This window comes from Syngnathoides biaculeatus, chromosome 8, assembly GCF_019802595.1.
Source record: "Syngnathoides biaculeatus isolate LvHL_M chromosome 8, ASM1980259v1, whole genome shotgun sequence".
NCBI classification, from domain to species: domain Eukaryota; kingdom Metazoa; phylum Chordata; class Actinopteri; order Syngnathiformes; family Syngnathidae; genus Syngnathoides; species Syngnathoides biaculeatus.
The window spans coordinates 12,430,838-12,453,817 of record NC_084647.1 but is presented as its reverse complement, the minus strand read 5'-3'; the positions used below and the strand labels follow the sequence as shown (position 1 = coordinate 12,453,817).

The window sequence follows — 22,980 nt, the reverse complement described above, 5'->3', positions numbered from 1 at the left end:
ACTTAGACCAAGTCAAACTAAATCATAATCTCATATTTATTATAGTTAGAAACTGAAACATTACCTGTGTTATATCCCAGAAATATTTTCAGTGTAACTGGATTTCCTTTGACATGGCTCATGATGTTGATGACTTTCGGCGTAAATGCGCTTCCAGTACGTGAAGAAGCTCGGAAGATGCGCTTATGACATCACTTCCGAACATGCTCAGTACGGGTTAACTTGCATTTCCTGTTTCCGGGTGAATACTGATAGTTTAGGATCAGGCTTATTTTGTTACCAACGTTTATGAAGTAAACACGTAAATTAATATCAAGACTACACAAAATAAGGAAAATATTTCAATATCTATGTATTTCTGCTCGTAACAAATTTTACGTGCGTAATTTTTTGTGCTCAAGTGTGCAGATTTGCGAATGTGATGGTGCGCGGGCGCATACGCGCCCGTCAAATCACGGTGCCTGTAAGTGCCTTTTTTTTAAGACAAAAGTATGATAAACGACCTCATAGCTTTGCTTTAGATAAGTCAGTTTATCTCAATGCTAACAAACAATGCAAAATGTCAGAGACAGGCTAATTAATACAATTGGTGCCGCATGGTTTTACCCAGTCAAGCAAGAGATATTTGACCACACCGTGGAGTAACACAAGTACATGGATTATAACAATCCTCACAGGCAAATATTCTTTAGCCACTTAAAAGAATGATAAATATGATTGCGACTTACAAAAGAGTTTTGAACCACTCCATTTGTAATTGGATGTCCGTACTACACTTTGCTCAGCTGGCCAAGGCACACACCTCAGAAGGAGCAGCACAATGTGCATTGAATTGAAGCAAGAATGTGGAAAAAAATTCTATACATTCTACTGTTTTTTTTTTTTTTAATGTACAATATTATCGAGTGCTATTTTTTTTATGTAAAACAAAATGGAAGTGGGGAGGGCTGGATTGAAGTGAACTAAATTGGACCTTGAATTGAATTTCCATTTATTTCATGAAAATTGATGATTTGTACCCTTTTTTTGTTGCAACATTTGTACCAAAGGAACAAATGGCATCATGCAAGCTTTCAGGTAAGAACTTATAATGACCTCACTAGACCTCAGTACATCCATCCATCCATTTTCTTTGACGGTTATCCTCACGAGGGTCACGGGGAGCGCTGGAGCCTATCCCAGCTGTGAACCAGTTGCCAGCCAATCACAGGGCACATGGAGACAGACAAGAGTCGCACTCACAATCACACCTAAGGGCAATTTAGAGAGTCCAATAAATGTTGCATGTTTTTGGGATGTGAGAGGAAACCAGAGTGCCTGGAGAAAAGCCACACAGGCACGGGGAGAACATGCAAACTCCACGCAGGCGGGGCCGGGATCGAACCCGGGTCCTCAGAACTGTGAGGCCAACACTTAACCAGCTGATCCACCGTGCCCCCGACCTCAGTACAGCAAGCATCAAAGAATGAACATTTTTGGTTTCCCTTTTGTGGCTTTTTGTCAGGCTCAACAAAAGGTAGCGAAGAAGAGGATGAGAAGAAACGATGTGTGAAGCAAGGAGACAAGAAACGGCCACTGACCTCCTCAAACAGCTCCAGGCTGTAAGTGTTGTCGTCGTCTGCAAAGTAGACGATTCCAGCTTGAGTGCTATTAGCTTTGAAGGTCTCCCTCAGCCACCGGAGCGCCAGATTCCTCTGCATGGTACCCCGGGGGATTCGAGGGTCCCTCGTGTCCCCCCGCAGCTTATAGTTCCTGGGCGTCTCAACGTTCAGGTGGGTGTAGTTGAGGCCCGTATCTCTGAGGAGCCGCGTCACAAGAGGCGTCCTCCTTTGGGAATCCTCCACCAGGATCCAGTGCAGGTTGGGAACGTGGAGGAAGGTGTTAGCCAGCCGCGTCAGCTCGGCCTTCTGCACCGGTCGACTGTACGTGGGCGTGATGATGTGGATGGTGGGCAGGACGTCGGACCAAGGCGGCGGCCGCGTGTACACGTACTCAGTTCTCACCACCTCTACAATGTCCTTATCTGAGGCGCAGTACTCCTTGGAGTCTCCTGCTTGGCCGCCCGCCTCCCTCTTGCCCTCAACGCCGTCATCTGCGGGGTTAAGAAGACACGCGAGGTATCACTGCGACTCGTACGCTTGCCTCGGGTGACTAAAACGGCCAGTGACGTGCGGTGAGGTTCATGGCTGGTGAGGCATTGATATTAGAGTCAGATTGAAGAATTTATGAGTCTAACAGAGAAGCATATTTGCCATTAAATTACCAGACCGACAAAACAAAACATCAGCATTGTATTTTACACACATGTTACAGACCAGTTAGGTAAGTACAGAAAGTTTGATTTCTTCCGATTCCCTTTGAACATGTACAGTGTGGATGATTGTTATCTTTCTTTGAAACTGAAGATGTTCCAAACAGGAGTTTGATGAGCAATCCTCAACTTTCTAAATGTTTTTTTTTTTTTTTTTGCCACTTTTCCGAACTTTTGTTGCAGCCATAAAATCCAAAGTTACAGATTATTTGCTAGAGCCCTCTTTCTAATTTAAGTCTTTCCAATGGGAGAATCTTGATCATTCCACAGACACTGTTGTCCAGGTACAGCAACTAGCGCACTGTGCGCAAGCTCTGGTAACTTTTGTTACAGCAGGAACTCCGCTTCAATCTCAATCAAATCCTTTTTGGCCTAAAAGATGACAAGCAACGATGGAATTTTGGATTCCTTCCCCACCGTTTGTGAGCTATTAATGTCGAGGAAATCGACCTTAAATTTCGCAAAGTCAAGTCTTGAGCCATTTGTCAATGTAAATTAAATGCAAATCATTTTTTTAACTCTTCACAAGCTGGTGAGGATCCGCCTCCCTCGCTTCCCCTGACCGCACGTCGCCGCTTAAACCCAAAGTGGGTAAGGTGTACCTGAGAGTCGGTGGCGGACCGCAAGCCTCTCTGGAATGATAAAGATCTCTTTTACTAGGTGGTGACATGCTGCAAAAAGTGAAAGCAGGCACTGTGAGAGGACAACACAGCTGACGGACGGAGACAGCGCGAGAAAAGGACGGAAAGGCATAAAGAAGCCTCTTAATCCTCAAACGTCGACTTTGGAGTTTCCCCCCGTATCAGGAGGCGAAATGCGCTGGATTCTCTCCTTTCATGTTGAAGTGTCAACACATCAACTCTTATCAACTGACTCGCCTGCTGTGCCGCTGTCACAAATTTGTGTCACACATTCGGTTTGTTGTGAGGACGGATTACCATCCCGTTGACTGGGAATTCGATCGCCGTCACCACGAAAGCGGGCGTCAAAACGTTTTGAAATGGGATATGATGCTCTGTTGTCCATTAAGCAGCACATACTTCTGTTCACTTCAAGAGTTTCCTAACAATGCAAAATTGAAACTTTGAGATCATTCCAGGGGGCGTAAAATAACAGTAAATTTGACAAGAATTTACAGACACTGATTTTCAAGATTAAAAAAGAAAAAAAAATCTAGGTTAATCTCTATTTATTGGGAGAATAGCATAGCCTAACTCATTATGAACTCACGTTACAAATTCATTATACAGTTATAGTATATTAATAACCTTTGCTATAGAACTATAAAGTATGACACTGCTTGCAATAGGAAATATTTAATCTAATCGACATTCAGAAAAACAAAAAAACCCAAGAAATACAATGGAGCCCGTTTTTAGCACGAATAGGGAAGGGGTGGGACTGCAGATAGCAACAATCTGCAGATAATTGTCCATTATAATTGCAAATGGAAAAAGAAAAACGAGGGATTTTATTCCCACCCAAAAAGAAAACTGAAAAAAGGGATATTTTAAAGTAAGTAAGTAGTAATAAAATAGTCATATAACAATTGTATCCCTGTTAAAGCTCCCTAAAATGGTCAACCTAGATGTTACTTTGTTTTAATAAACAGAGTGTTGACAAATTTGGACAATGAACATTTTTTGGATTGACAAAAATCACAAACACAAATGTACACGATTAAAATGAAAATGAGTGCCAGAAAAAGATTGTTTTTTTTTTTTTTATACCAGAATGATGCACATGACCTTTCAGAATAAAAATACCATTAAAAAAAAAAAAAACAGAAGGAGAAAAAAAAAACATACTCTACATTTGAATACCAGTCGGGTGTTTGTTTGGTCATTTTTATGTTACAAGTCCACCAAAGATGGAAAATAGAGGATGGGAACATCCAATTTTGAATTCTGGGGGGAATGCTTTTAGATGATTTCAATGACAAAAATAAGAAACAAATTGCCAGTGTGGAGCATTACATCCGTGAATGTTTGTCTATTTTTGTTTTAAGTTAATTTTAGGCTGCTTTCTGGTTTGTGGAAAAGGACCAAAATCACTCCATCGTTTGCAATCTCCTGGGGGGGGGGTTCAGGAGAGGAATTAGTCATCATTTTTACTGATTATCATAATAACCAAAGTTAAAATTAAAAAAAGCAATATTTTAGTATCTTCTTTTCAAAATTAGTTCCCACTGACATGGATGCTTCGCTTCCTCGAACAGCATGGGTGCAAACAGAAGCGGTAGTTGCAAAAAGCACAAGGCGCTGTTGCAAACATGGTAATGTGGTCGCTATTTTTAGACACTTTTCCGACACCTCTTAAAAAAAAAAAAAAAAAAAAAAAAAAAAAAGTAGTGAGTTCCTGACAAAACAAACAAGATGTGCCAAATCCGTTTGACATTCTTGGACATATAACGACAATGGAGGCCGTTGGAAGGCAATCACAGAATCAGTCGTGCTACACAGGAGGCCTACCTCAAACTGTAAGAACTATTTGGAGGGAGGGCGGGCGGGTTTACACAAATGTAATAGCCGAGAATTTGATGTTTAATTTTATGATGCTAACTCGTTGAACTTTTAAAATGGGAATTTGTTAAGAATTCTGTTTACGAATATGTTTGACAAAGGGAACCTTTTTTCCAAGAGGAAGCCTTTTATTTGGTATCAGGAGAATAAACCTATACCAATAAAGAGGGCGGGGGGGATAAAAAAAACGTGGATTTAAATGATTTCATTGTCATTTGTGTTTTATACAAAAACATAAGGGACAAAAAAATTGAAACTACGATTTTTGCAGTAAAAAAAATCCATAGCCATATCCCCAACCTTTCTTTGTAGAAAGGTCGCATTCAAAACTGTGAACATTTCAAAAGATTACAACTACTTAAAAGAAGAAGTTTCAAATAACTGCAGTGATTGAACACTGATGATTTTCATTAGAAGCAATTGTGTGATTATCTGCAATGGCTTGGATTGAAATCTCCCCTTAATCTAAAAAGAATTTTAAAATTGAAAAGAATTATACTTGCTATTGTATCAAGATCCCCGTCTGAATGAATTTAAAGATTTATTCCCCCCCCCGCCCCCATCAAGGGAAATTGTAGTCAGGCTGTGGGCAGTCAGTCATGTGCTTGGTTCCACCTCGAGGGGCCAGACCGACTTCTTGAGCCGCAACCCTTGCCGGAACCGTCACGGTCTGTGATCCTGACAGGCGTTCCCGGTCCACAACAACAAGGGACTCACAAGGAGGCTCGAGCTAGTTTGACCTTCCTGTGCTTATTTCGCCAGCAGGATGATTTTTTTCAATCTTTGGTTGATCCTATTAATATTTGAACATCGTGTCTTTCTGCAGGAAACTTTGCACTGTGGCCGCATACGAGATTTTACACACTTTTTCTCGAGCCCTTTGTCAATTTGAATTAAACTAAAAGAGAAAACTTTGTGTTAGTACTTGAGTGAAACAAATATGATGAAGGTTTACTAGCATCACTGAACCAATCAGCTCAACCTGAGTGTGAATGCGAATGGCTACAGTAATCAACAAAAGGATGAAGTCATATCAAACAGATATGCCTGTGAAATTATGAAAAATAAGGCCCACATTTATTCTTTTTTTAATTTGGGACTAAAACACACAACAATTTAGAAAGGCACTGACGTTACAACTTTGACTCGGTGGACCGACCTCTTTAGTTCCTCAGCTCGCGAGATCGGAAGCTCGCGGCCAGGCTAGCGAGCGCAACAAAACGTTAACTTTGCTTTACGTGCCTTTGCATTGATTTAGGCAATAAAACGGGATGGATAGTGCCCAACCAAAATACACACAAGCCTATGTAACGATCGCTTCATTTCAGGTAGGAATTATTCTTCGCAATCTCAAATTAACAAGAAGTATTTATAGTGCCAAATCGGCTAATTTGAGAACAATGCTTATTTGAAAAAAGAAAATAAACCGTCTGTCGCAGCAGAGAGGTTAATGTGTGGCCGCAATCGCTTCCATGTACGTTCTGTGGAGACGACTCAGTCCTTTTGTTCCCCAATCATAGTTAATGAATGAGTTTGTGTAAAACCGGGGGTCATTTATTTAAATATTATTTGTATTGAAAAAATCTGAGTGGCTCCATCACTATGGGGGATTTATTCCTGATTGAGAACAGATCCGGCAACGAAGTATTTGTATGCGTTCAGACTTTTATATGCTTTCAAACTTTTCCATGTAAATCTCGACGACTTACTCAGCAGATCCATGTGTAGATCCACTTGTCCAAGACAAGCGGAAGCGGGTTAGCAGTCCAGTTTCTTATCGGCGAAAACATCGACTTCGGCATTAAATATGGGTCCTTTATGCCAAGTGTCTCTCGTTTTTCCACGTACCTTTGTTTATTATCACCTTATAAATGTTCAACGGTATCGGACAAAACTCTGGGTGTCGTGCTATAAGACGTATTTTTGCGTTGTCTCCAACTGACTTAGCATTGAAGAAGGGTTTGTTTGACCGGCACTTCCGGCAAGTGACATGATTTGATGACATAGGTGCACGAGGTCTATATGTAAAATGGACTTAAGTTACAATCTGTAGTTTGAACCACGACTGTCAGCCATTGACAGAAATGTTTCGAATTGTTATAATACACTTTCAAACTTTTCCGTGTAAATCTCGACTTATCAGATCCATGTGTAGATCCAGTTGTTCAAGACAAGTGGAAGCGAATTAAGAGTCCAATTTCTTATCGGCAAAAACATCGACTTCGGCATTAAATACAGGTTCTCTATGCCGAGTTTATCTAATTTTTCCACATACTGTCGTTTATTTTCACCTTCTAAATGTCTAAACGGTATCGGACAAGACTCTGGGCGTCGTGCTATATAATGTATTTTTGCGTCGTCTCCAAGCGACTTAGCATTGAAGAATGCTTTGCTAGACCGACAATATGGCGACGTAAACTAATGTCACGTGATTTTATGACGTATGTGCACGAGCTCTATTGGACCCGGCCAACACCGGCGAGAGTATCATCGGTGCGACAGCGTTCCATGACCCCACTCGCCGATTATGACACAGCTATCCAACTATGTACGCAACAATTTCTTTATACTGAGTCCAGAGAAAACTATCGCGTCCATTTGTACTTATCAAACAATAAGTTAATAAGGAATTAATAAAAAAAATTACTGTGAGGAGTATTTTGAAAGATCATGACATCATGCATCATATAGTGTATGGTAATATTGGAGAAAATTGATATTTTGACCTCAACAGTTAGGCCAAGTTAGTCATAATAGGATTATAGAACAGTACCATATAGATCTAGATTTAAAAAAAAAAAAAAAAAAAAAGTATATTCATGCCTTTTCATTTTGCCACGACTAAAAACAATCTTCGTCAAGAGTTCATCCTCGGAGCCGCTCACACTTGAGACATTAAAGAGGATTTTTTTTGTGCGGCCCGTAGATTAACACAATCTGCTGATGGCCAGATGTTCACGACAGCCTGCCAGCAAGTCTGCTGCCAAAACCTCCAGCTCCTTTTTTTTTTTTTTTTAATTTTTTTTTTTTTTATAAGAGCTCACAAAAGCAAGCCTGTGAGCAGTCGGGGTTAAATAACAGTGAGGATTTTACATTTTTTGCTTCACGATTTCCTCACTGCTTCGCGTAAAACTCGAAAGGGACATTTTGTGTCAGTGTATTTGCATTGGTTCTTGCGCACGGAACGATTTTTGGACGCATTTTTGACATCGCACATTGAGGACAAAGATTTGATGCTCATTTAATTTGGATTTGCTTCCCCAGGAGCATACTTGACATTTCGCACTGTCGGGTCTGTGGTCGCAGGGGAGAAAGACCGCCAGGCTCATGAGTAAAATGTCCTAATGAGAAGGACTGCATGTTGTTTTAGCTCCATTAACCTAATTGGTGGACACATTTATGACAACAAATGCAGCTTAAATGAACACTATGATTGATTATTGGTGAATAGCAGTCAGCGAAGTTGGGAAACGGTTAAACCCAAATGGACAAGACATGATAAGATGGATTTTTGGTTGATTAGATGGAGTAACATAGACTAATATGGATAGTGCTAAACAAGTTGATGACACCACATCACCTATTTGTCATCATGGAGTGCTTTCCTTTAATAAGGACTTCAGTGAGCCCTCAAAGATTTAGCAATTTCAAACGCAAATTCACTTTTTCGAACCCACATTTAAGGTGGCTGAGAAGTCACAAATGAATCGTGCGTAACATTCAAACACCAAAAATAAAGTAATGTTTTTTTCAACATCACTTATTCTGGTTAGGGTCGCAGGGTCCTGGACCCTATGCCAATTGAGTTCAAGCGAAAGGCAAACGACACCCTGAACTGATCGTCTGTCAGTCGCAAATGTGTGTGTGTGTATTTGTTTCGGGGGTGCTGGTGTTTTAATTTAATCTTGCTTTTTGATACCATCAATCCATCCATTTTCATAGCCGCTTATCCTCACGAGGGTCGCGGGGAGTGCTGGAGCCCATCCCAGCTGTCAATGGGCAGGAGGCGGGGTACACCGTGAACTGGTTTCCACCCAATCGCAGGGCAACAGCCGCACTGAGAATCACACCTAGGGGCAATTTAGAGTCTCCAATTAATTGTCCATGTTTTGTGGGTGTGGGAGGAAACCGGAGTGCCCGGAGGAAACCCACGCAGACACGGGGAGAACATGCAAACTCCACACAGGTGGGTCCGGGATCGAACCCAGGACCTCAGAACTGTGAGGCCAACGCTTTTCAGCTGACCCACCATGACACCCTGATACATTTTACAAAAAATATTTTTAATTTTACAAAATATATAATGTTGTGATATGACAATACATATTCTAAAACCAAATTATGGACATTTTTGCTTAAAAGAATATGATACTTTCAATTCACCATAATTTCTGGCCTGCGTGGTGCAAAAAATAAATGTACATACTGTAGATCTGAAGGCGGCACGGTGGATCAGCTGGTAAAGCATTGGCCTCACAGTTCTGAGGTCCCGGGTTAGATCCCGGTCCCGCCCGTTTGGAGTTTGCATGTTCTCCCCGCGCCTGCGTGGGTCTCCTCTGGGCACTCCGGTTTCCTCCCACACCCCAAAAAACATGCAAAATTAATTGGAGACTCTAAATTGCCCCAAGGTGTGATTGTGAGTACGGCTGTTGTCTGTCTACATGTGCCCTGCGATTGGCTGGCAACTAGTTCAGGGTGTACCCCACCTCCTGTCTGTTTACAGCTGGGACAGGCTCGAGCACTCCCGTGACCCTCGTGAGGATAAGCGGCAAAGAAAATGGATGAATGTATATCTGAGTTCACCAAACTTTTTGTTGACCGGACTACAGAATTCTTGCAATATAATGTTCTCATGTCGGATTACGCGTGCAGATAATTGTGTATAGATTTTATGGCGGCAGCGGAGCCTCATCCCGCACTCCAAAATCACAACTCGGCAACGAGTGGATAAGTGTCGTCGAGCCGCAACGAAGCCGACGGTCAAGGCGAGAAAGAGCTTCTCAACGAGCAGGCCCCACGTCTGAACTTGAAGTGCGGCGCGAGGTTCAAGCAGCCACTTCAGCTCCGACACGGACCGCAGAGCGCGGCCGCAATATACACGTACCCTTGTGGATGGCGAGGAGCGGAGCGATCGCGCTTTGGTGCCAAACTGTGATGAGCAGAGTCCAGGGCAAGACGATCAACACGATGGCGAGAATATCTCTTCTCTTCGGCATCTCCAGGATTGGTTATTTGGCTCTGCATTACCTGCGGCGAAACGCACATCACCATCAGCCGTGTTTGATCTTAAATTGCGCGGGCAACATGGAAAATAAACTTCACGCGACAGTTATTAAAACATGTTGCTGAATTTTAACTGCGAGGAAATGAGAAGTGCATTTACGGCGCCTTAATTAGCATTTAACGACTCGGGAGACGCATAATAAGCACTTGAGCTCGCCCACATTCATACGGGACGAAATTTGAAGACAATAGAACAACAGGGCGGTGGGGTGGGGGGAGTGATTAATAGACTTCTGTTGCTTGGCAGAAGCTAAGACACATCGGGAACGAAGTGGTGGAGCAGTGGAAGTTGATAAAAAAAGAAAAAAAAAGTGTTTCCTAATGTGGGACTGCCAACTCCAAGAAGGTCAACACTGCAGGAAGAAGCCCCGAGGAGGTGCCTGTGGCACGCGGCATCATCGAGGAAGGGTCAGGACCGCCTGCTAAAGATATTCGCCAGCCAAATGACGGGAAAAAAAAAAAAAAGTCACCAGAAGGTGCTTTGGGCCGCAGTCCAAGTCCCGACCGCATACCAGTCGGAACCTCGTATGTGCTATATGGCCGTAGGTGCTTGTTGGATCTGTGTCCCCTTTTTGTCTCAGTACCGCGTTGAGCGAATTTCTAATTTAGGATTAACTTGGACTCAAATTAAACCCCTTATAAGACCATGAAACGCAAAGAAATTCTCTACTGGGTTCCTAACAAGAGTTTTTGGAGCTTCACGGGAAGACCCATCCCCTGAAATTAATGGCTGGTTTTCATAAAGTTATTACATTGATTGGTATTTGATGATTTTCCCCAGGGACATTGTACTCAACCTCAAAGGTCACTCGTTTCGGCTCAGATTTTGCAGTTATAAAACCAGACCAATAGCAGAGTGTCACGTGAGAATTTAGACTCACGTCCCCTTTGTTCAAACCAGCAAAATGCGAAAAGGCAGTTGGTATTGCATGTAAGATAATTTAACATCACACACATCAACACCACACAAACAAAATAGCGAACACAAAATAAAAGTTCAAAAACAGCCACAACGGCGAATAATCTCCAACATCCAACGAAGGTTCACAAAAAAAGCAAAGGTTCGTTCCAGCGGGTATTCCAAGTTCGCGAAAGTTCCAGCGGGTCCAAAAACGAAATGCAGCAGGCGCGTCCGTTTAGTGTTCAAAGCAGCGGTGAGGTCGTAAGAACAAGCCCCTGTTGTCAGTCCTTGAAACGTTTCAGACTTCCGCGTCACAAAGGATTTGCGTCGCAAGGACCCAAGAGCATTGGAGGTAAATGCGTCACAAAGACCTACATCATTACTACTTAAAAGCATCCATCCATTCATCCATTTTCTTTGCAGCTTATCCTCACTAGGGTCGCAGGGAGTGCTGGAGCCTATCCCAGCTGTCAACGGACAGGAGGCGGAGTACACCCTGAACTGGTTGCCAGCAAATCGCAACCCTTTATAAGACCACTGTACTGTATTGCACTGTAACAGAAACAGAAATGGCAGAACCAACGCAGTGAAAGTTTATTTACGACTAATCTGCAGGTCACGATGCTCCGATCTTCTTATGCAGTCGCTCACATTACAAAGATAAATGCAACTTCTCTTGTGGATGGAGGAAGTGTTTGAAGTCAGACGCAATACGATATTGCTGCCCTTCCTTTCCGACGGATTCACGCCTAAATTCACGCTAGGCACATTGTGATCGAGCGAGGAGGCTCCAGCAAGGTAAACTCGCCTCGATATCACTAAACGAACTTTGAACCGAATACCAGAGTGAAGTACTTAGATGAATGAATTCAACATCCTCCCCTCCCGGTTTTCCCCTACTTTTCTCAAGCTGCTGCGCCTTTTTTTTTTTTAATCATCTGGTGCACCCCAGGGAGGTAACCCAAAACCATGATATAGTCCTGCTCCAGATCACATGACATCCACACGGCTCGTTGCGGTGAGTCGCATCGTCAAACATTTTGGGACCCGTTTTCCATTTATTCCCTTAAAACGGTGCTACTCACCCACAGTCAGAACTGGATCGTGGTATCACAAGTGATGCGTAGCTGGGAGGCCCACAAAGCTCGCCGGTGAGCTACGTCGCAGCGACGTGCTTCATTGTGCTTCCTTCTCGTCCTCTTCTCCCACCTCCAATCAGACAGGCAACACCTGGTCCATGTCTGGAGCGTAAAGACCTTTTATCAGTAATGATTCAACATTGATACATCAATGGAGAGCGACGGTGACCATTCATTTCCTACTATCACTGTTACCCTTCTGTCGTCCTTATGACCGTTGGAAGTCCAGGATTTGTTTGGTTATTGGTTGGTGTGGTTTTGATTCTTCACTTTGGAGGATCCACAACACATCAACATGTAACCAGCAGACAACTTAAGAGCATAAATTCCCATATATGCCTATTATGTTCCCATAAATATATCAACTCTAGGATCGTGTATTTAAAGCCATAGGACACCATTAGCCAGACTTGAGGGCTACGATATGACTGTGAGGACTACACGTGATGTACAAACATATAATTTCTTGGCCATAAACACTTTCATGATCTGTGTGCTAACGTAATGTCACATAATTCATTAACAAAGGTTTTAAAGTGGTGTATATATTAGGTACTGCCATTGCTCTTGTGTGTGTTCTGTATTTATCTTTGTGCATGCTTCTGCATAGTTTCAGTTTTAAATGTCTCTTTTCTTTTAGCCTCACATGGAAAGGGAGATATAGGTTCAGTCAATTCAGGTTCAGTTTGAGGCTGCCGGCACAATGTCTTATCTGCCGTTTGAGGCTGCTGCCATTTTGTACTGTACAATCTTCAGCATTGTTTACAGCACAGATTCATTCTACTCTGTTGACTGCATGCTGCATAGCTTTAAAAATTGCTTAGGACTGTGCTTTGCAACATTTTTTGAAACAAACCACATCGGTGTCCTGGTTACTCATTACAATATGTCTATTTTCTGTTTTTTTAAATGTTGTTTTTAAACCTTTTGACTCGAGTTCTGTGAGTTTGTGTCTGACGGACACATGCAAGTAAATTGACACCGTCTTGCATCCACATTAAATGTCAGTCGTCCTGGAATTGCTGCGCAACCAATAAGGGAACAAAGGATTTGGACACTGGTCTTCAGAACTGTAAGGCAGGTAGTTGTGCTAACCAGTTGTCTGCCGTTCCACCACACAACATTCAAGTAATCTAAAACATTTTTTGGAATGTGGGAGGAATCAAGAAACTGTACAGGAAACCCACACAAGCAGGGTCGAACAGGAAAAACACCACACAGATGGACCTGAGCCGTGTATCAGCTCTATTTTCTCTGCATGCAACTGTATTTTTTTTTTTCTCACTCTACATTTGGGCTTCTCTCATATACGCTATGGTCCTCTGAAGCATAGATTTTGTATTTTTCCTGAATGAACGGAAGCTCTTTCCCCTCCTTGTCTCTTTGCTCAGCTGTTAACTTACTTTACATCGCTATGCACATGCAAGTCACACAGCGAGTCTCTGATCTCGTTGTCATCGACATCTTTGTGTCTTCCAAATATGATATACAGTATTTTGAGTGTAGGGATTTGCGGGGTGGAACAGTCGGCGGATAGCATTTGGTGTTCTATGTGACAGAAAAGTATCCGCCAGGATGAAGGGCAAAGTTTATAAAACAGTGGTGAGGCCGGCCATGATGTACGGATTAGAGACGGTGGCCCTGAAGAAACAACAGGAAGCAGAATTTGAGATACAAGAAATGAAGATGTTGAGGTTCTCGCTTGGAGTGAACAGGCTGGATAGGATTAGAAATGAGCTCAAGAGAGGGACAGCCAAAGTTGGATGTTTTGGAGACAAGGTTCGAGAGAACAGACTTCGATGGTTTGGACATGTTCAGGACCAAAGAAAAGGTTGATGGATGTTGCGAGGGAGGGCATGAAGACTGGATTTTAGAAAGGAGGATGCATGAGATAGGCTCAGATGGAAAAAGATGACATGCTGTGGGGACCCCTAACTGGACAAGCCGAAAGAAAAAGAAGAATCTTTGTGTCCTTAAAATTCTCTTTGGAAGAGAACTCGTTCATCTTTGAGAACCCGAGACAAAAGAAAGTAACATCTTTGAAGATAACTACCCCAGATTAAGATGATTATTTTGTGATAGTAGCAGTTTAACTGTAGAATAAAGTAATTGATTTTGCCATGGGAACAATTAATCTTCGAGGTTTCATTGTTTTTGTAATCATATGAATGGCAAATGCAGAACTACGTACAATGAAATATTGAGTGAGCCATGCAGACTTCTTATAGCGCGAGTGAATGGGAGCATTGTGCAGTTGGAAAAACAATAAACACAACCAAGTGGCAGAAGAATGAAGTGGTGCTATAAAGGTGACTGGTCGCCACAAACTGTCACATTTAGCTCAAAATAAAAAGAAAATATCGAAACACAAACAGCCCGCTAACCGCTCACGCCACGAGTCGAGAGAATCTGTAAAAGAGAAGCTGCTGTGTAATGAAGACATTGCATCTGTTCAGGTCACACCTCAGTTTGTTCCAAACCAAATTCAGCATCACTACCTCGGATTTATCCTCCTCTGATGAAAATGATCGGGAAGACAGAAGAATACCTCCATACAGATTTGAACCTGTGGCTGTCAATAATGTTGACTATTCGGATGGTTCTTTGGACGGGAATGACGTGGAGTCTGACTACTCGGAGGGCCCCCTGAGCCCCGGCCCGGCCCGGCTGCCGAGGATAAATCCGAGAAATCAGCGCTGACAATAACCGTGTAGGAACATCACCAAGCACATGACACGTCGCATCCGTGCACGTAGGTCACGTGACTCACCAAAATGTCAGCGACCGGGAACATTCAAAATTGCCGATATACACAACGTTAAATGATATCTGATGAAAATTTTTGTTTTAAAGTTACAGTACCAATGAACGTACAAACGTCTTCTCAGCTTCTGGGACACATTCAAATATTTTTCTGACAGATGTAGCTTCATCTTCATTAGCACTTCATTATGGCAGTGTTCCTGAATACTCCAAGAAACAAATCTGACTATTGTCCAGTTAAACAAGTGGAACTTCTTCATGATGTTGTGAAAGACGTTAGTGACTAGATGCTGTAAGACTGCAGGTGCATTCGTTAAAATGAATAGCACGACAAGCTACTCCGTGTCCAGTGCAAGTACTGAAAGCCATTTTGCATTCATCGCTTTCATTAATTCATAACAAATGTGTTTGATAAAAAAAAAAAATGGTGGCGGACTACAATGGGACTAAAAAATGTATTTAATTTTTTTGTCCAATATCACCCTATCTTTGCTTAGCATAGGGGCTATTCAGCGGTGACTCAAATTGGAATTCCAGTGTGTGTGGAAAAGTTATCATCGAATAAAAAATGTTAGACTCTGAAATCACAATGAATCTTTGAATAGCATATTACCAGGGTTGGAAGGAGTATTTTGAAAATGTGTTCCAAGAGTTACAAGTTATCTAAAAAACTAATGATTCATCAGTGCATTGCAAAGCTGCAATGCAAAACCCTGCAATTATGTGAGCGATTTGCATTCTATGGAGGGATGCTGCAGCTGACCAAACACCTACAAAATTTTAAAGGTAACATTTGGGGTCATTTTGGGCTTCTGCGCAAATGCATAAAATAGCAAACGGAACAAATAGACTTGAAGCAGGATGCAATACCAACAGATAAAAGTCAGAGTTACTTTAAACTACCTGCATATACGAGAGTCTGCAAAGTTATGAAAAATCAAATTGGAGAGAAATCAAGACTTTTTCGTGCACCGGTTGACCTAATTACTGCAAATGCTACTTTTCAAACTCGATATAGGCTACCCGTGAAATCTTAAATAAGCCATTAGCTGTGAGGATCGGCTGTGATTGATAGCCCGAGTCCACGCCAGGATCAGCCTGCCTAAGCAATGATAAAAGATTAAGGAGCACCAAGCCTCGGGCAACTTGTTTTCTGCCGATAACCGCGGGGGGAGAGTGCAGTCTGCCCTGAACTTCTTCTGACTAATTTATTGTGCCGCTGGCGCAGTCGGGGCATATTTTCAACGCGGGACTTGGTGGGAGCCCGACACAGCTTCTCATCGCGATCTCGGCCAAAGTCGGGGAGCTCCGGCAGGACTATAGAGTCGCGGCCGCCGAGACGGGGCTTGATGCGGCGCAGCTCGGATCACAATGCAGTCTGGTGAAAATGTCATCTTGAGGGGAAAGCCTCACGGGACACGGGCACCGTTTCAGATTTTTCCAAGTGAGCCGCCAACTGGTCCATTTCTGTCTGTCATCCATTTTAGATCTGGAGAGCTTGATTCGACTTCTGTTTCCGTTGCAGGGTGAGTGGAGGAAGTGGAGATCATTTCATCAACTACAAAAACAGCAGCGAATCATGCCAGCCGTAGAGTTTGTCATTCGGTAATTCATTACAAGGGGCCAACAATTTACCACGGTTCCAACATTCGATGTTTACGACTCATGTGCAATGAAAGTTTACACAGTGGGATATTGGAGATCAGTTTCTGATGTACTCATTGTATTTTTTGCCTACAAGTGCCATTATTGACTATATTTAAGAGTATTAATTACATGACACTGTACACTACAGTATAGTATAGTATAGTATAGTATAGTATAGTATAGTATAGTATAGTATAGTATAGCACGGTGGATCAGCTGGAATGCGTTGGCCTCACAGTTCTGAGGTCTGGGGTTCAATCCCAGACCAGCCTGTGTGGAGTTTGCATGTTCTCCCCGTGCCTGCATGGGTTTTCTCCATGCACTCCGGTTTCATTGGGGACTCTAAATTGCCCCTAGGTGTGATTGTGAGTGCGGCTGTTTGTCTCGATGTGCCCTGCGATTGGCTGGCAACCAGTTCAGGGTGTACCCTGACTCCTGCGCGCTTACATCTGAGATAGGCTCCAGCACTCCCGCTACCCTTGTGAGGATGGTCGGCTCGGAAAATGGTTGAACGTTCCATACTGTCTTGTGAGTACCATCATATGGTCGCTTACATACGCGCTAGAAGACGTTAGCATGCATGCTAACAATGTAACCAGTGTATTCAAGTGTACTTCATCGGACTAGTCACATGACAATTTTTACAGATTTTGGACCAAAGTGTGCACATAAGGCACCCTGTCTATTTAGGAGAGAATTTAAGACTTATAAGTGAACTTCATGGTCGTGAAAATACGGTACTTAATGAAAAAATAAATCCTTGAGAGCAAAATCTGCGAATATGCGGGGCTGTGAAAGGTGAACCTTGACTGGGTAAGGGCCCGCTGATTCGGATTCTGTTTCTGAGCCTAAAATTAATTGGGAAATCTACTGTATTAATGGCTGATAGTTAAAAATATAACCATGGCTAAAACATACTCATTCTATTTTTAAAAAAATGATTTCATGCAAATAATAACAGCAAATTAACAATTACTGATTCCTGATGAGGTTCGGTTTTTGCACTACCCAGCTAATTGCTGCGACTACTAATTAAAACGCTCTTTAAATAAACAAACTTTTTGCATCAATAGTTATTCATAGCCTACCTCCTTAGCGTTTTGCTATAAATTTACAAAACATCCTTAGTGGCCAGCGGGCATAATAAACAACATCATTGATCAAGCAGTCATTTTTCTTGAAAACGTACTGAATCAATACATTAAAACCTCTGGTGAGTCGGTGGGAGTGATTCATAAATGCGGACTCGGACGCTTCCACAGCAGAACGGCGTTTATATCATTAAACGACAGGGTAGCGGAGTCTGCCGGGGATTGATCGCAACAGCTCGTGACAAGTTTCACTGTTTATAGGCTTATTAGGCTTTGGTGAGAGGTCAGAGGTCGGCAGTGGGAGCTACCGGATTCATTTGCTAATTAAAAGCTGTTTTCCGAGAGCTTCTTTTGAGGTATTCATCTTCTCTTCATTACACCTTCTATCCCCACTGAGTTGGGAGTTGCTGTAACGAGGTCAGAGCCCAGACTTTCCCAAAGTGAGACTCCCCGGCGTCAAAGTCCTCCAATTATACGTTCTCTCTGAAATGAAAATGTATCTAATTATGAATTTGATCATTGTTAATTAAACACGGGGGAATTTTGTTCCGGCGCTGTGTGAGAAGTCAAGGTTTTCGGCAACAGCTGTTGGTGGAATAACAAAGACACGTAAAAAAAAATAAATGAAAACACATTTGGACAGGGAAGCCTACTCATCCCGGTTTTTACCAATAAAAAAATTAAGTAAGAAAAATAATACGGCTGAATCCTGTTTTCTGTGAGTGAGGCTGGAAGTAAATTATGGAAGTAAATGTGGACATTCACGTATGTCTCAAACTGATGGATTTCTGGCCATTTAATTGATTTTGTGCAACTGGAGCCAACGCGTTATATTTATCAGCTCGTTTTTTGGCCCCGACTATTTCTTGGTTCTTTGTCTGCCATGTCGGTTTTGTTAAATAAAAAAAAAAAGTGTTGTTTCTTGCCTTTTGATGACGTACAGGTCGGACATACTGCAATTGCGTCGAATACATATCCAGTTAATACCTGCATGTGAATGAGGCCTGGGTCGGATATGAAAAACTGAAATAGTAGTGCGCACATCGACATGGGAAAAAAAATGAATACCTGTCACGATAGACGAAAATATGAGAATGGACCTGCAGTCTGAACACTGGTTTAAAAAAACTAGCATACTAATTTACTTCTCACTAATTAAGCAACTGGAAAAAATACACATTTTTGTATATATTTATATATATAAATTATATTATGTATATGTGCAATATTTTTATTTAGTAAAATAAGTAATCTGTAATGTCAAATAATGTTAAATAAAAAAACAAATTTAAAATTTTAGTAAAATAAATATTTCCATTAGTCAAAGTGCAGAGGAAAGCAACCCCCCAAGAATATTTTTTAAACTGTTAAACACCCATCCATCCATCCATCCATCCATCCATCCATCCATCCATCCATTTTCTTAGCCACTTATCCTCACAACGGTCACGGGATCATTAATGGCATATTTTTGGGAATCAATTCCGCCTGAATAACGTCGTCATTGTTTAGTTACAAATCCACTGCGGGGGGGTGCACCAAGACAAAAACAACAACGATGCTGTTCTTTGGGACCTACTTCAGTAATTCAGTTTTCCAAAAGCAAAACAAAAGCAAAAAACAAGCAACTAATAGTCCGAACTGAAATACTTTTCAATGCCATTGCAGCCTTGGGATGCAGATATTAGCATTGAACACCAATGTAAAAAAAAACAAACAAACATGTCTTAAACGTATCATGATGTCCAACGTGTTTAGCTGCATCTACAAACCGGCTGAGATGTGATGGTGTGTGTGTGTGTCTGTCTTCAGCACCACTTTCTACTAGATAACTGCAGGTCTCTAAACTACAGCAAGTGTAAGTCACATGCACGTGAAATTTATAGGTTACAATTAGTGAGAGAACACAGCTGCCAGTTTGCATCCTCCTCTGCTGCTTAATGACATAATTAGCGCGCGTACGCGATTTCCCTCTTTGACGTGCTGTCATTATCTTGGTAGCTGTCAGCACGTGCGTGATTGTGATTCTGTTATTCGCTCGGCCAATTAGCGGATACGTATTAATTGTAATTGCGTCCCCGTGCTTATTGCGCACCTTTACGCGGGCATCCGCGATTCAGAAGCTATTAAATGTCTCCTCCTTGACAGATCAGCAACAGAGTTGCGTTTATGAAAATTGCACCTTACTTCCTACATGATTTACACAACAAAGGTGATTTTTTTCTCCCCCCCATTTTTTTTTTTTTACCACCATATAAGCGCTGACATTTGGAGACGCCTGCTAAAAATGCCAAAGGAGTGACGGTGTTGAAAGAGAAACAGTAAGTCAGCAAAGGTGCCAGCTCAGCGTAGCGACAAGGCATTTTTGACATTTCCAAGTGAGCCTTTCGTAATTTGCCCTTTGCCAGCCTGTGAAATAATTGCTCATCACTGACTTATTACTGTTTGTCCCCCCGTGTCACGTGCGTGCAGCCGAGCGCGCCCCACAGTACGGTGTTGACACAGCAGATGTGCGCCGACGGCCCGTCGTGGGGGCGATATCGCGACGATAACGAGCGCTGCGCCGCCGCTGGATGGACGGGCAGCTTTAAGGAGGCTGTAGACAAACTTGTGATCGCCACGCTCTTATCCCAACACGCTTACTGCGTCAAACGAGAGTGCACCATGTTGTAACAAGTCTGTCACAGCTGCCGTCTATTTTGAAGGCACTTATTTCAATTCACTTGTTATCTCTCGGCGTTGAGAGAAATTACTCCGAACCAAAGAGCAAATCTTGAAAAATATGCGAGTGGTTGGCATGTTCTGCCTCACACTTTACTATATCGATGAATTGCATCACGTCATCTCCCTTTTGTTACACAACTGGACGAACAAGTACAGATACAGGGAGTCCTCGGTCTACGACTGAGATCCGTTCCTACAGTCGCGACTTAATTCGAATTAAGTCAGACTCCACCATTAAAGTCAGAATTTAAACCAAAAAACCCTGTGTAAAAAAACAAATACATTGAAATAAATAAGAAAAACATACCCCAATATTGTCTGGAATACGCGACAGAGAATCGACTTCAAACATGTTCTGTCCAATCGCCATTTTGGAAGCTTGTGGGACATGGCTAAGGGGGCGGAGCTTAAGATTGCCATCGGAAAGGTCCATTAGAGTAATCATTTTCAGAAAGAAAGGAGAAAAAAAAATCAACATGTCGAATGATCTTACTGCATTGTAACCAGGGGGGCTTTTTGTAACCTGAAATTTTCATTTACTAGAGACTTTCGTAAGTAGAGGTACCGCTGTATTCTCACCTGTTTTCCAGTCATGTGATATTTGCTCCAAGCAGGCACAATAAATACGCAGGGGAATCTTTCCACGGCATCGACGACGCATTATTTGACATTGAGCATTCGGCGACGCTCGCGCCACCCGCGTGTTGCACCCCTGTGCAGCATGGGATTAAATGTGCAGTAGGGAGTCCCCGGTCTACGACTGAGATCCGTTCCTACAATAGCGACTTAACTCGAATTTCGACTTGAGTCGGATTCCACCTTTAAAGTCAGAATTTACATCAAAATACTTTGTTTAAAAAACAAACACATTGAAGTCAACAAGATGATGTACTTAGCATGACTGCTGAGAGGTGGATGTAGAAGAAGAAGGGGAGGCTGTGCTTAGCTACTGCAAAGGAACCCGGTCCTCAATCCTCTCCATCTCGGCAAGTATCAAAGAACCTTGTTTTGTGATCATTGTATCCGACGTAGGAACGGAACCCTTCACATGCGCTAAAATACGGGCTTTGTCTTTAATAATTGTCACCACGGTCGACCGACTGAAACCTTGGTGGTGTTGGTGTCTCTCCTTTCTCCGATCTTTTTATGATCTTGAGCTTCGTTTCCACGGTAATGGATTTTCTTTTGGCTGCAGAAGCATTGCTAAAAGACAGCTTTCTTCTTCTGGGGTGATAATGTCTAAAAATGAGGGCAAAAAAAGCAAAGATACTCCCGGCGGACAAACACGGACAAGCGTTATCCAGACAAAATGGCGGACGGGAGACGGGCGTTGGAAAGTCGAAACGTCTTAGGTCGAGACTGTCTTAACTCGAGGACTCCCTGTATTGTATAGTTCTGATCCTGGATGACATAATAATGGGTCATTGCTACACTTTACACTGATCTGACCGACCTGATCGATATAAGACAATACAATGTTTAGCATTTTATTTTGACGGGCTTTTATGTCATAATTTGCCAATCCGATCAAAAAGACATTTACTCTTCATCACCATCGGGTACAGTATACTTGAATCGAAACGCTAGTTTATACGTCTTTTGATGTATTATAAAAACAAATCCTATCTAGTCACGTTTTTGTAACGCTTTCATGCGTGGTATTTCCATTTTTCTTCAGTCTTGAACGCATTAGATTGTTGTGTCCAAGAGGGACTATTTGTCTACACTGATAATAAAACAAATTAGATTGTGCTCTGATTTAAAAAAGGAAACAAAAAAAAGGAAATGTCACAGTGTTGCCAGGCAACAAGCAAGACTTGGGGAAAAAAAAAAAGAGATTGTGGCTAAAAATAAAAATGATCCTTCGGTATTTAGTTAAATTCTCATCAAACTGGAACAATCTCCCGTTTGTTGTGTTTGTGGCAACTTTGCAAGCAGCTCAAATTGTCCCATCCCCCCCATAGTAGTGCGTGTTATTCGGGAAAGCCTCCTCGCAGCGACACAGACACACACCAACGGATGATTTTCTTCCCTTCTATACTGTAAGCGTGATCAATAGCCCCCGTGCTGAAGGAAACCTCCTATATCCACCACTCGTCTGCACTACAGAACCCTTGTCAGAGGGTGGCGAAGAGTCCAGCCCGTAACAACCCCCCTCGGGTCCGTGTTACATGTGGAAATGCCGCAATTAAGCTTTTTGTAAAACGGTGGAGGCAGGAAAAATTGAACTTAAGGGACGGGCCTCAGCAAACCAACTTGATCCGCGTTTAATCACCTGGGCTGTGTGTTTTGCTTCCAAAAGCTAAAAGTCGCTCTGAAGAAATGTTTAATTGCCTGAACTTTGTTAGATCCGAAACGAGTCTTTTGAGCTGCCTGCAAAGTGTCAGCGCGCATACGGACGACACCGAAACCAAAATAACAAGGACGCCCGCGTGTTGATCCGCGGTGGTTGCTAGCCCTAACCCCAATGGCACAACTCCTTGGGCACCATGATTCTACTAAATGCAACATTTGTTTGGAAAAAGGAGCTTTGGACATTCACATACTGTATTTTCCCTTTGTATAAAAATACAATTTAATGTCTTACACGTAAAAGTAT

At 42.3% G+C, this 22,980-nt stretch overlaps 1 protein-coding gene across 15 annotated transcripts in view; it reads right to left on the bottom strand.

Moving 5' to 3' along the window:
* The window catches only part of b3gat1a (beta-1,3-glucuronyltransferase 1 (glucuronosyltransferase P) a), a 156,522-nt gene that overhangs the window by 18,415 nt on the left and 115,127 nt on the right, over positions 1-22,980 (bottom strand). For 7 of the 15 annotated variants that reach the window (XM_061827063.1, XM_061827062.1, XM_061827059.1 and 4 more), the window contains 5 exons: positions 12,103-12,258; positions 9,938-10,080; positions 9,260-9,406; positions 2,914-2,982; positions 1,581-2,092 (listed from right to left, as the gene is read on the bottom strand). In XM_061827063.1, coding sequence (XP_061683047.1) covers positions 1,581-2,092; positions 2,914-2,982; positions 9,260-9,406; positions 9,938-10,049 — 840 coding nt within the window. In that variant the 5' untranslated portion in view covers positions 10,050-10,080; positions 12,103-12,258. Of the gene's footprint in view, positions 1-1,580; positions 2,093-2,913; positions 2,983-9,259; positions 9,407-9,937; positions 10,081-10,997; positions 11,322-11,619; positions 12,035-12,102; positions 12,259-22,980 lie in introns of those variants that run through there. The other 8 variants (XM_061827069.1, XM_061827068.1, XM_061827066.1 and 5 more) reach the window with 8 other exon arrangements.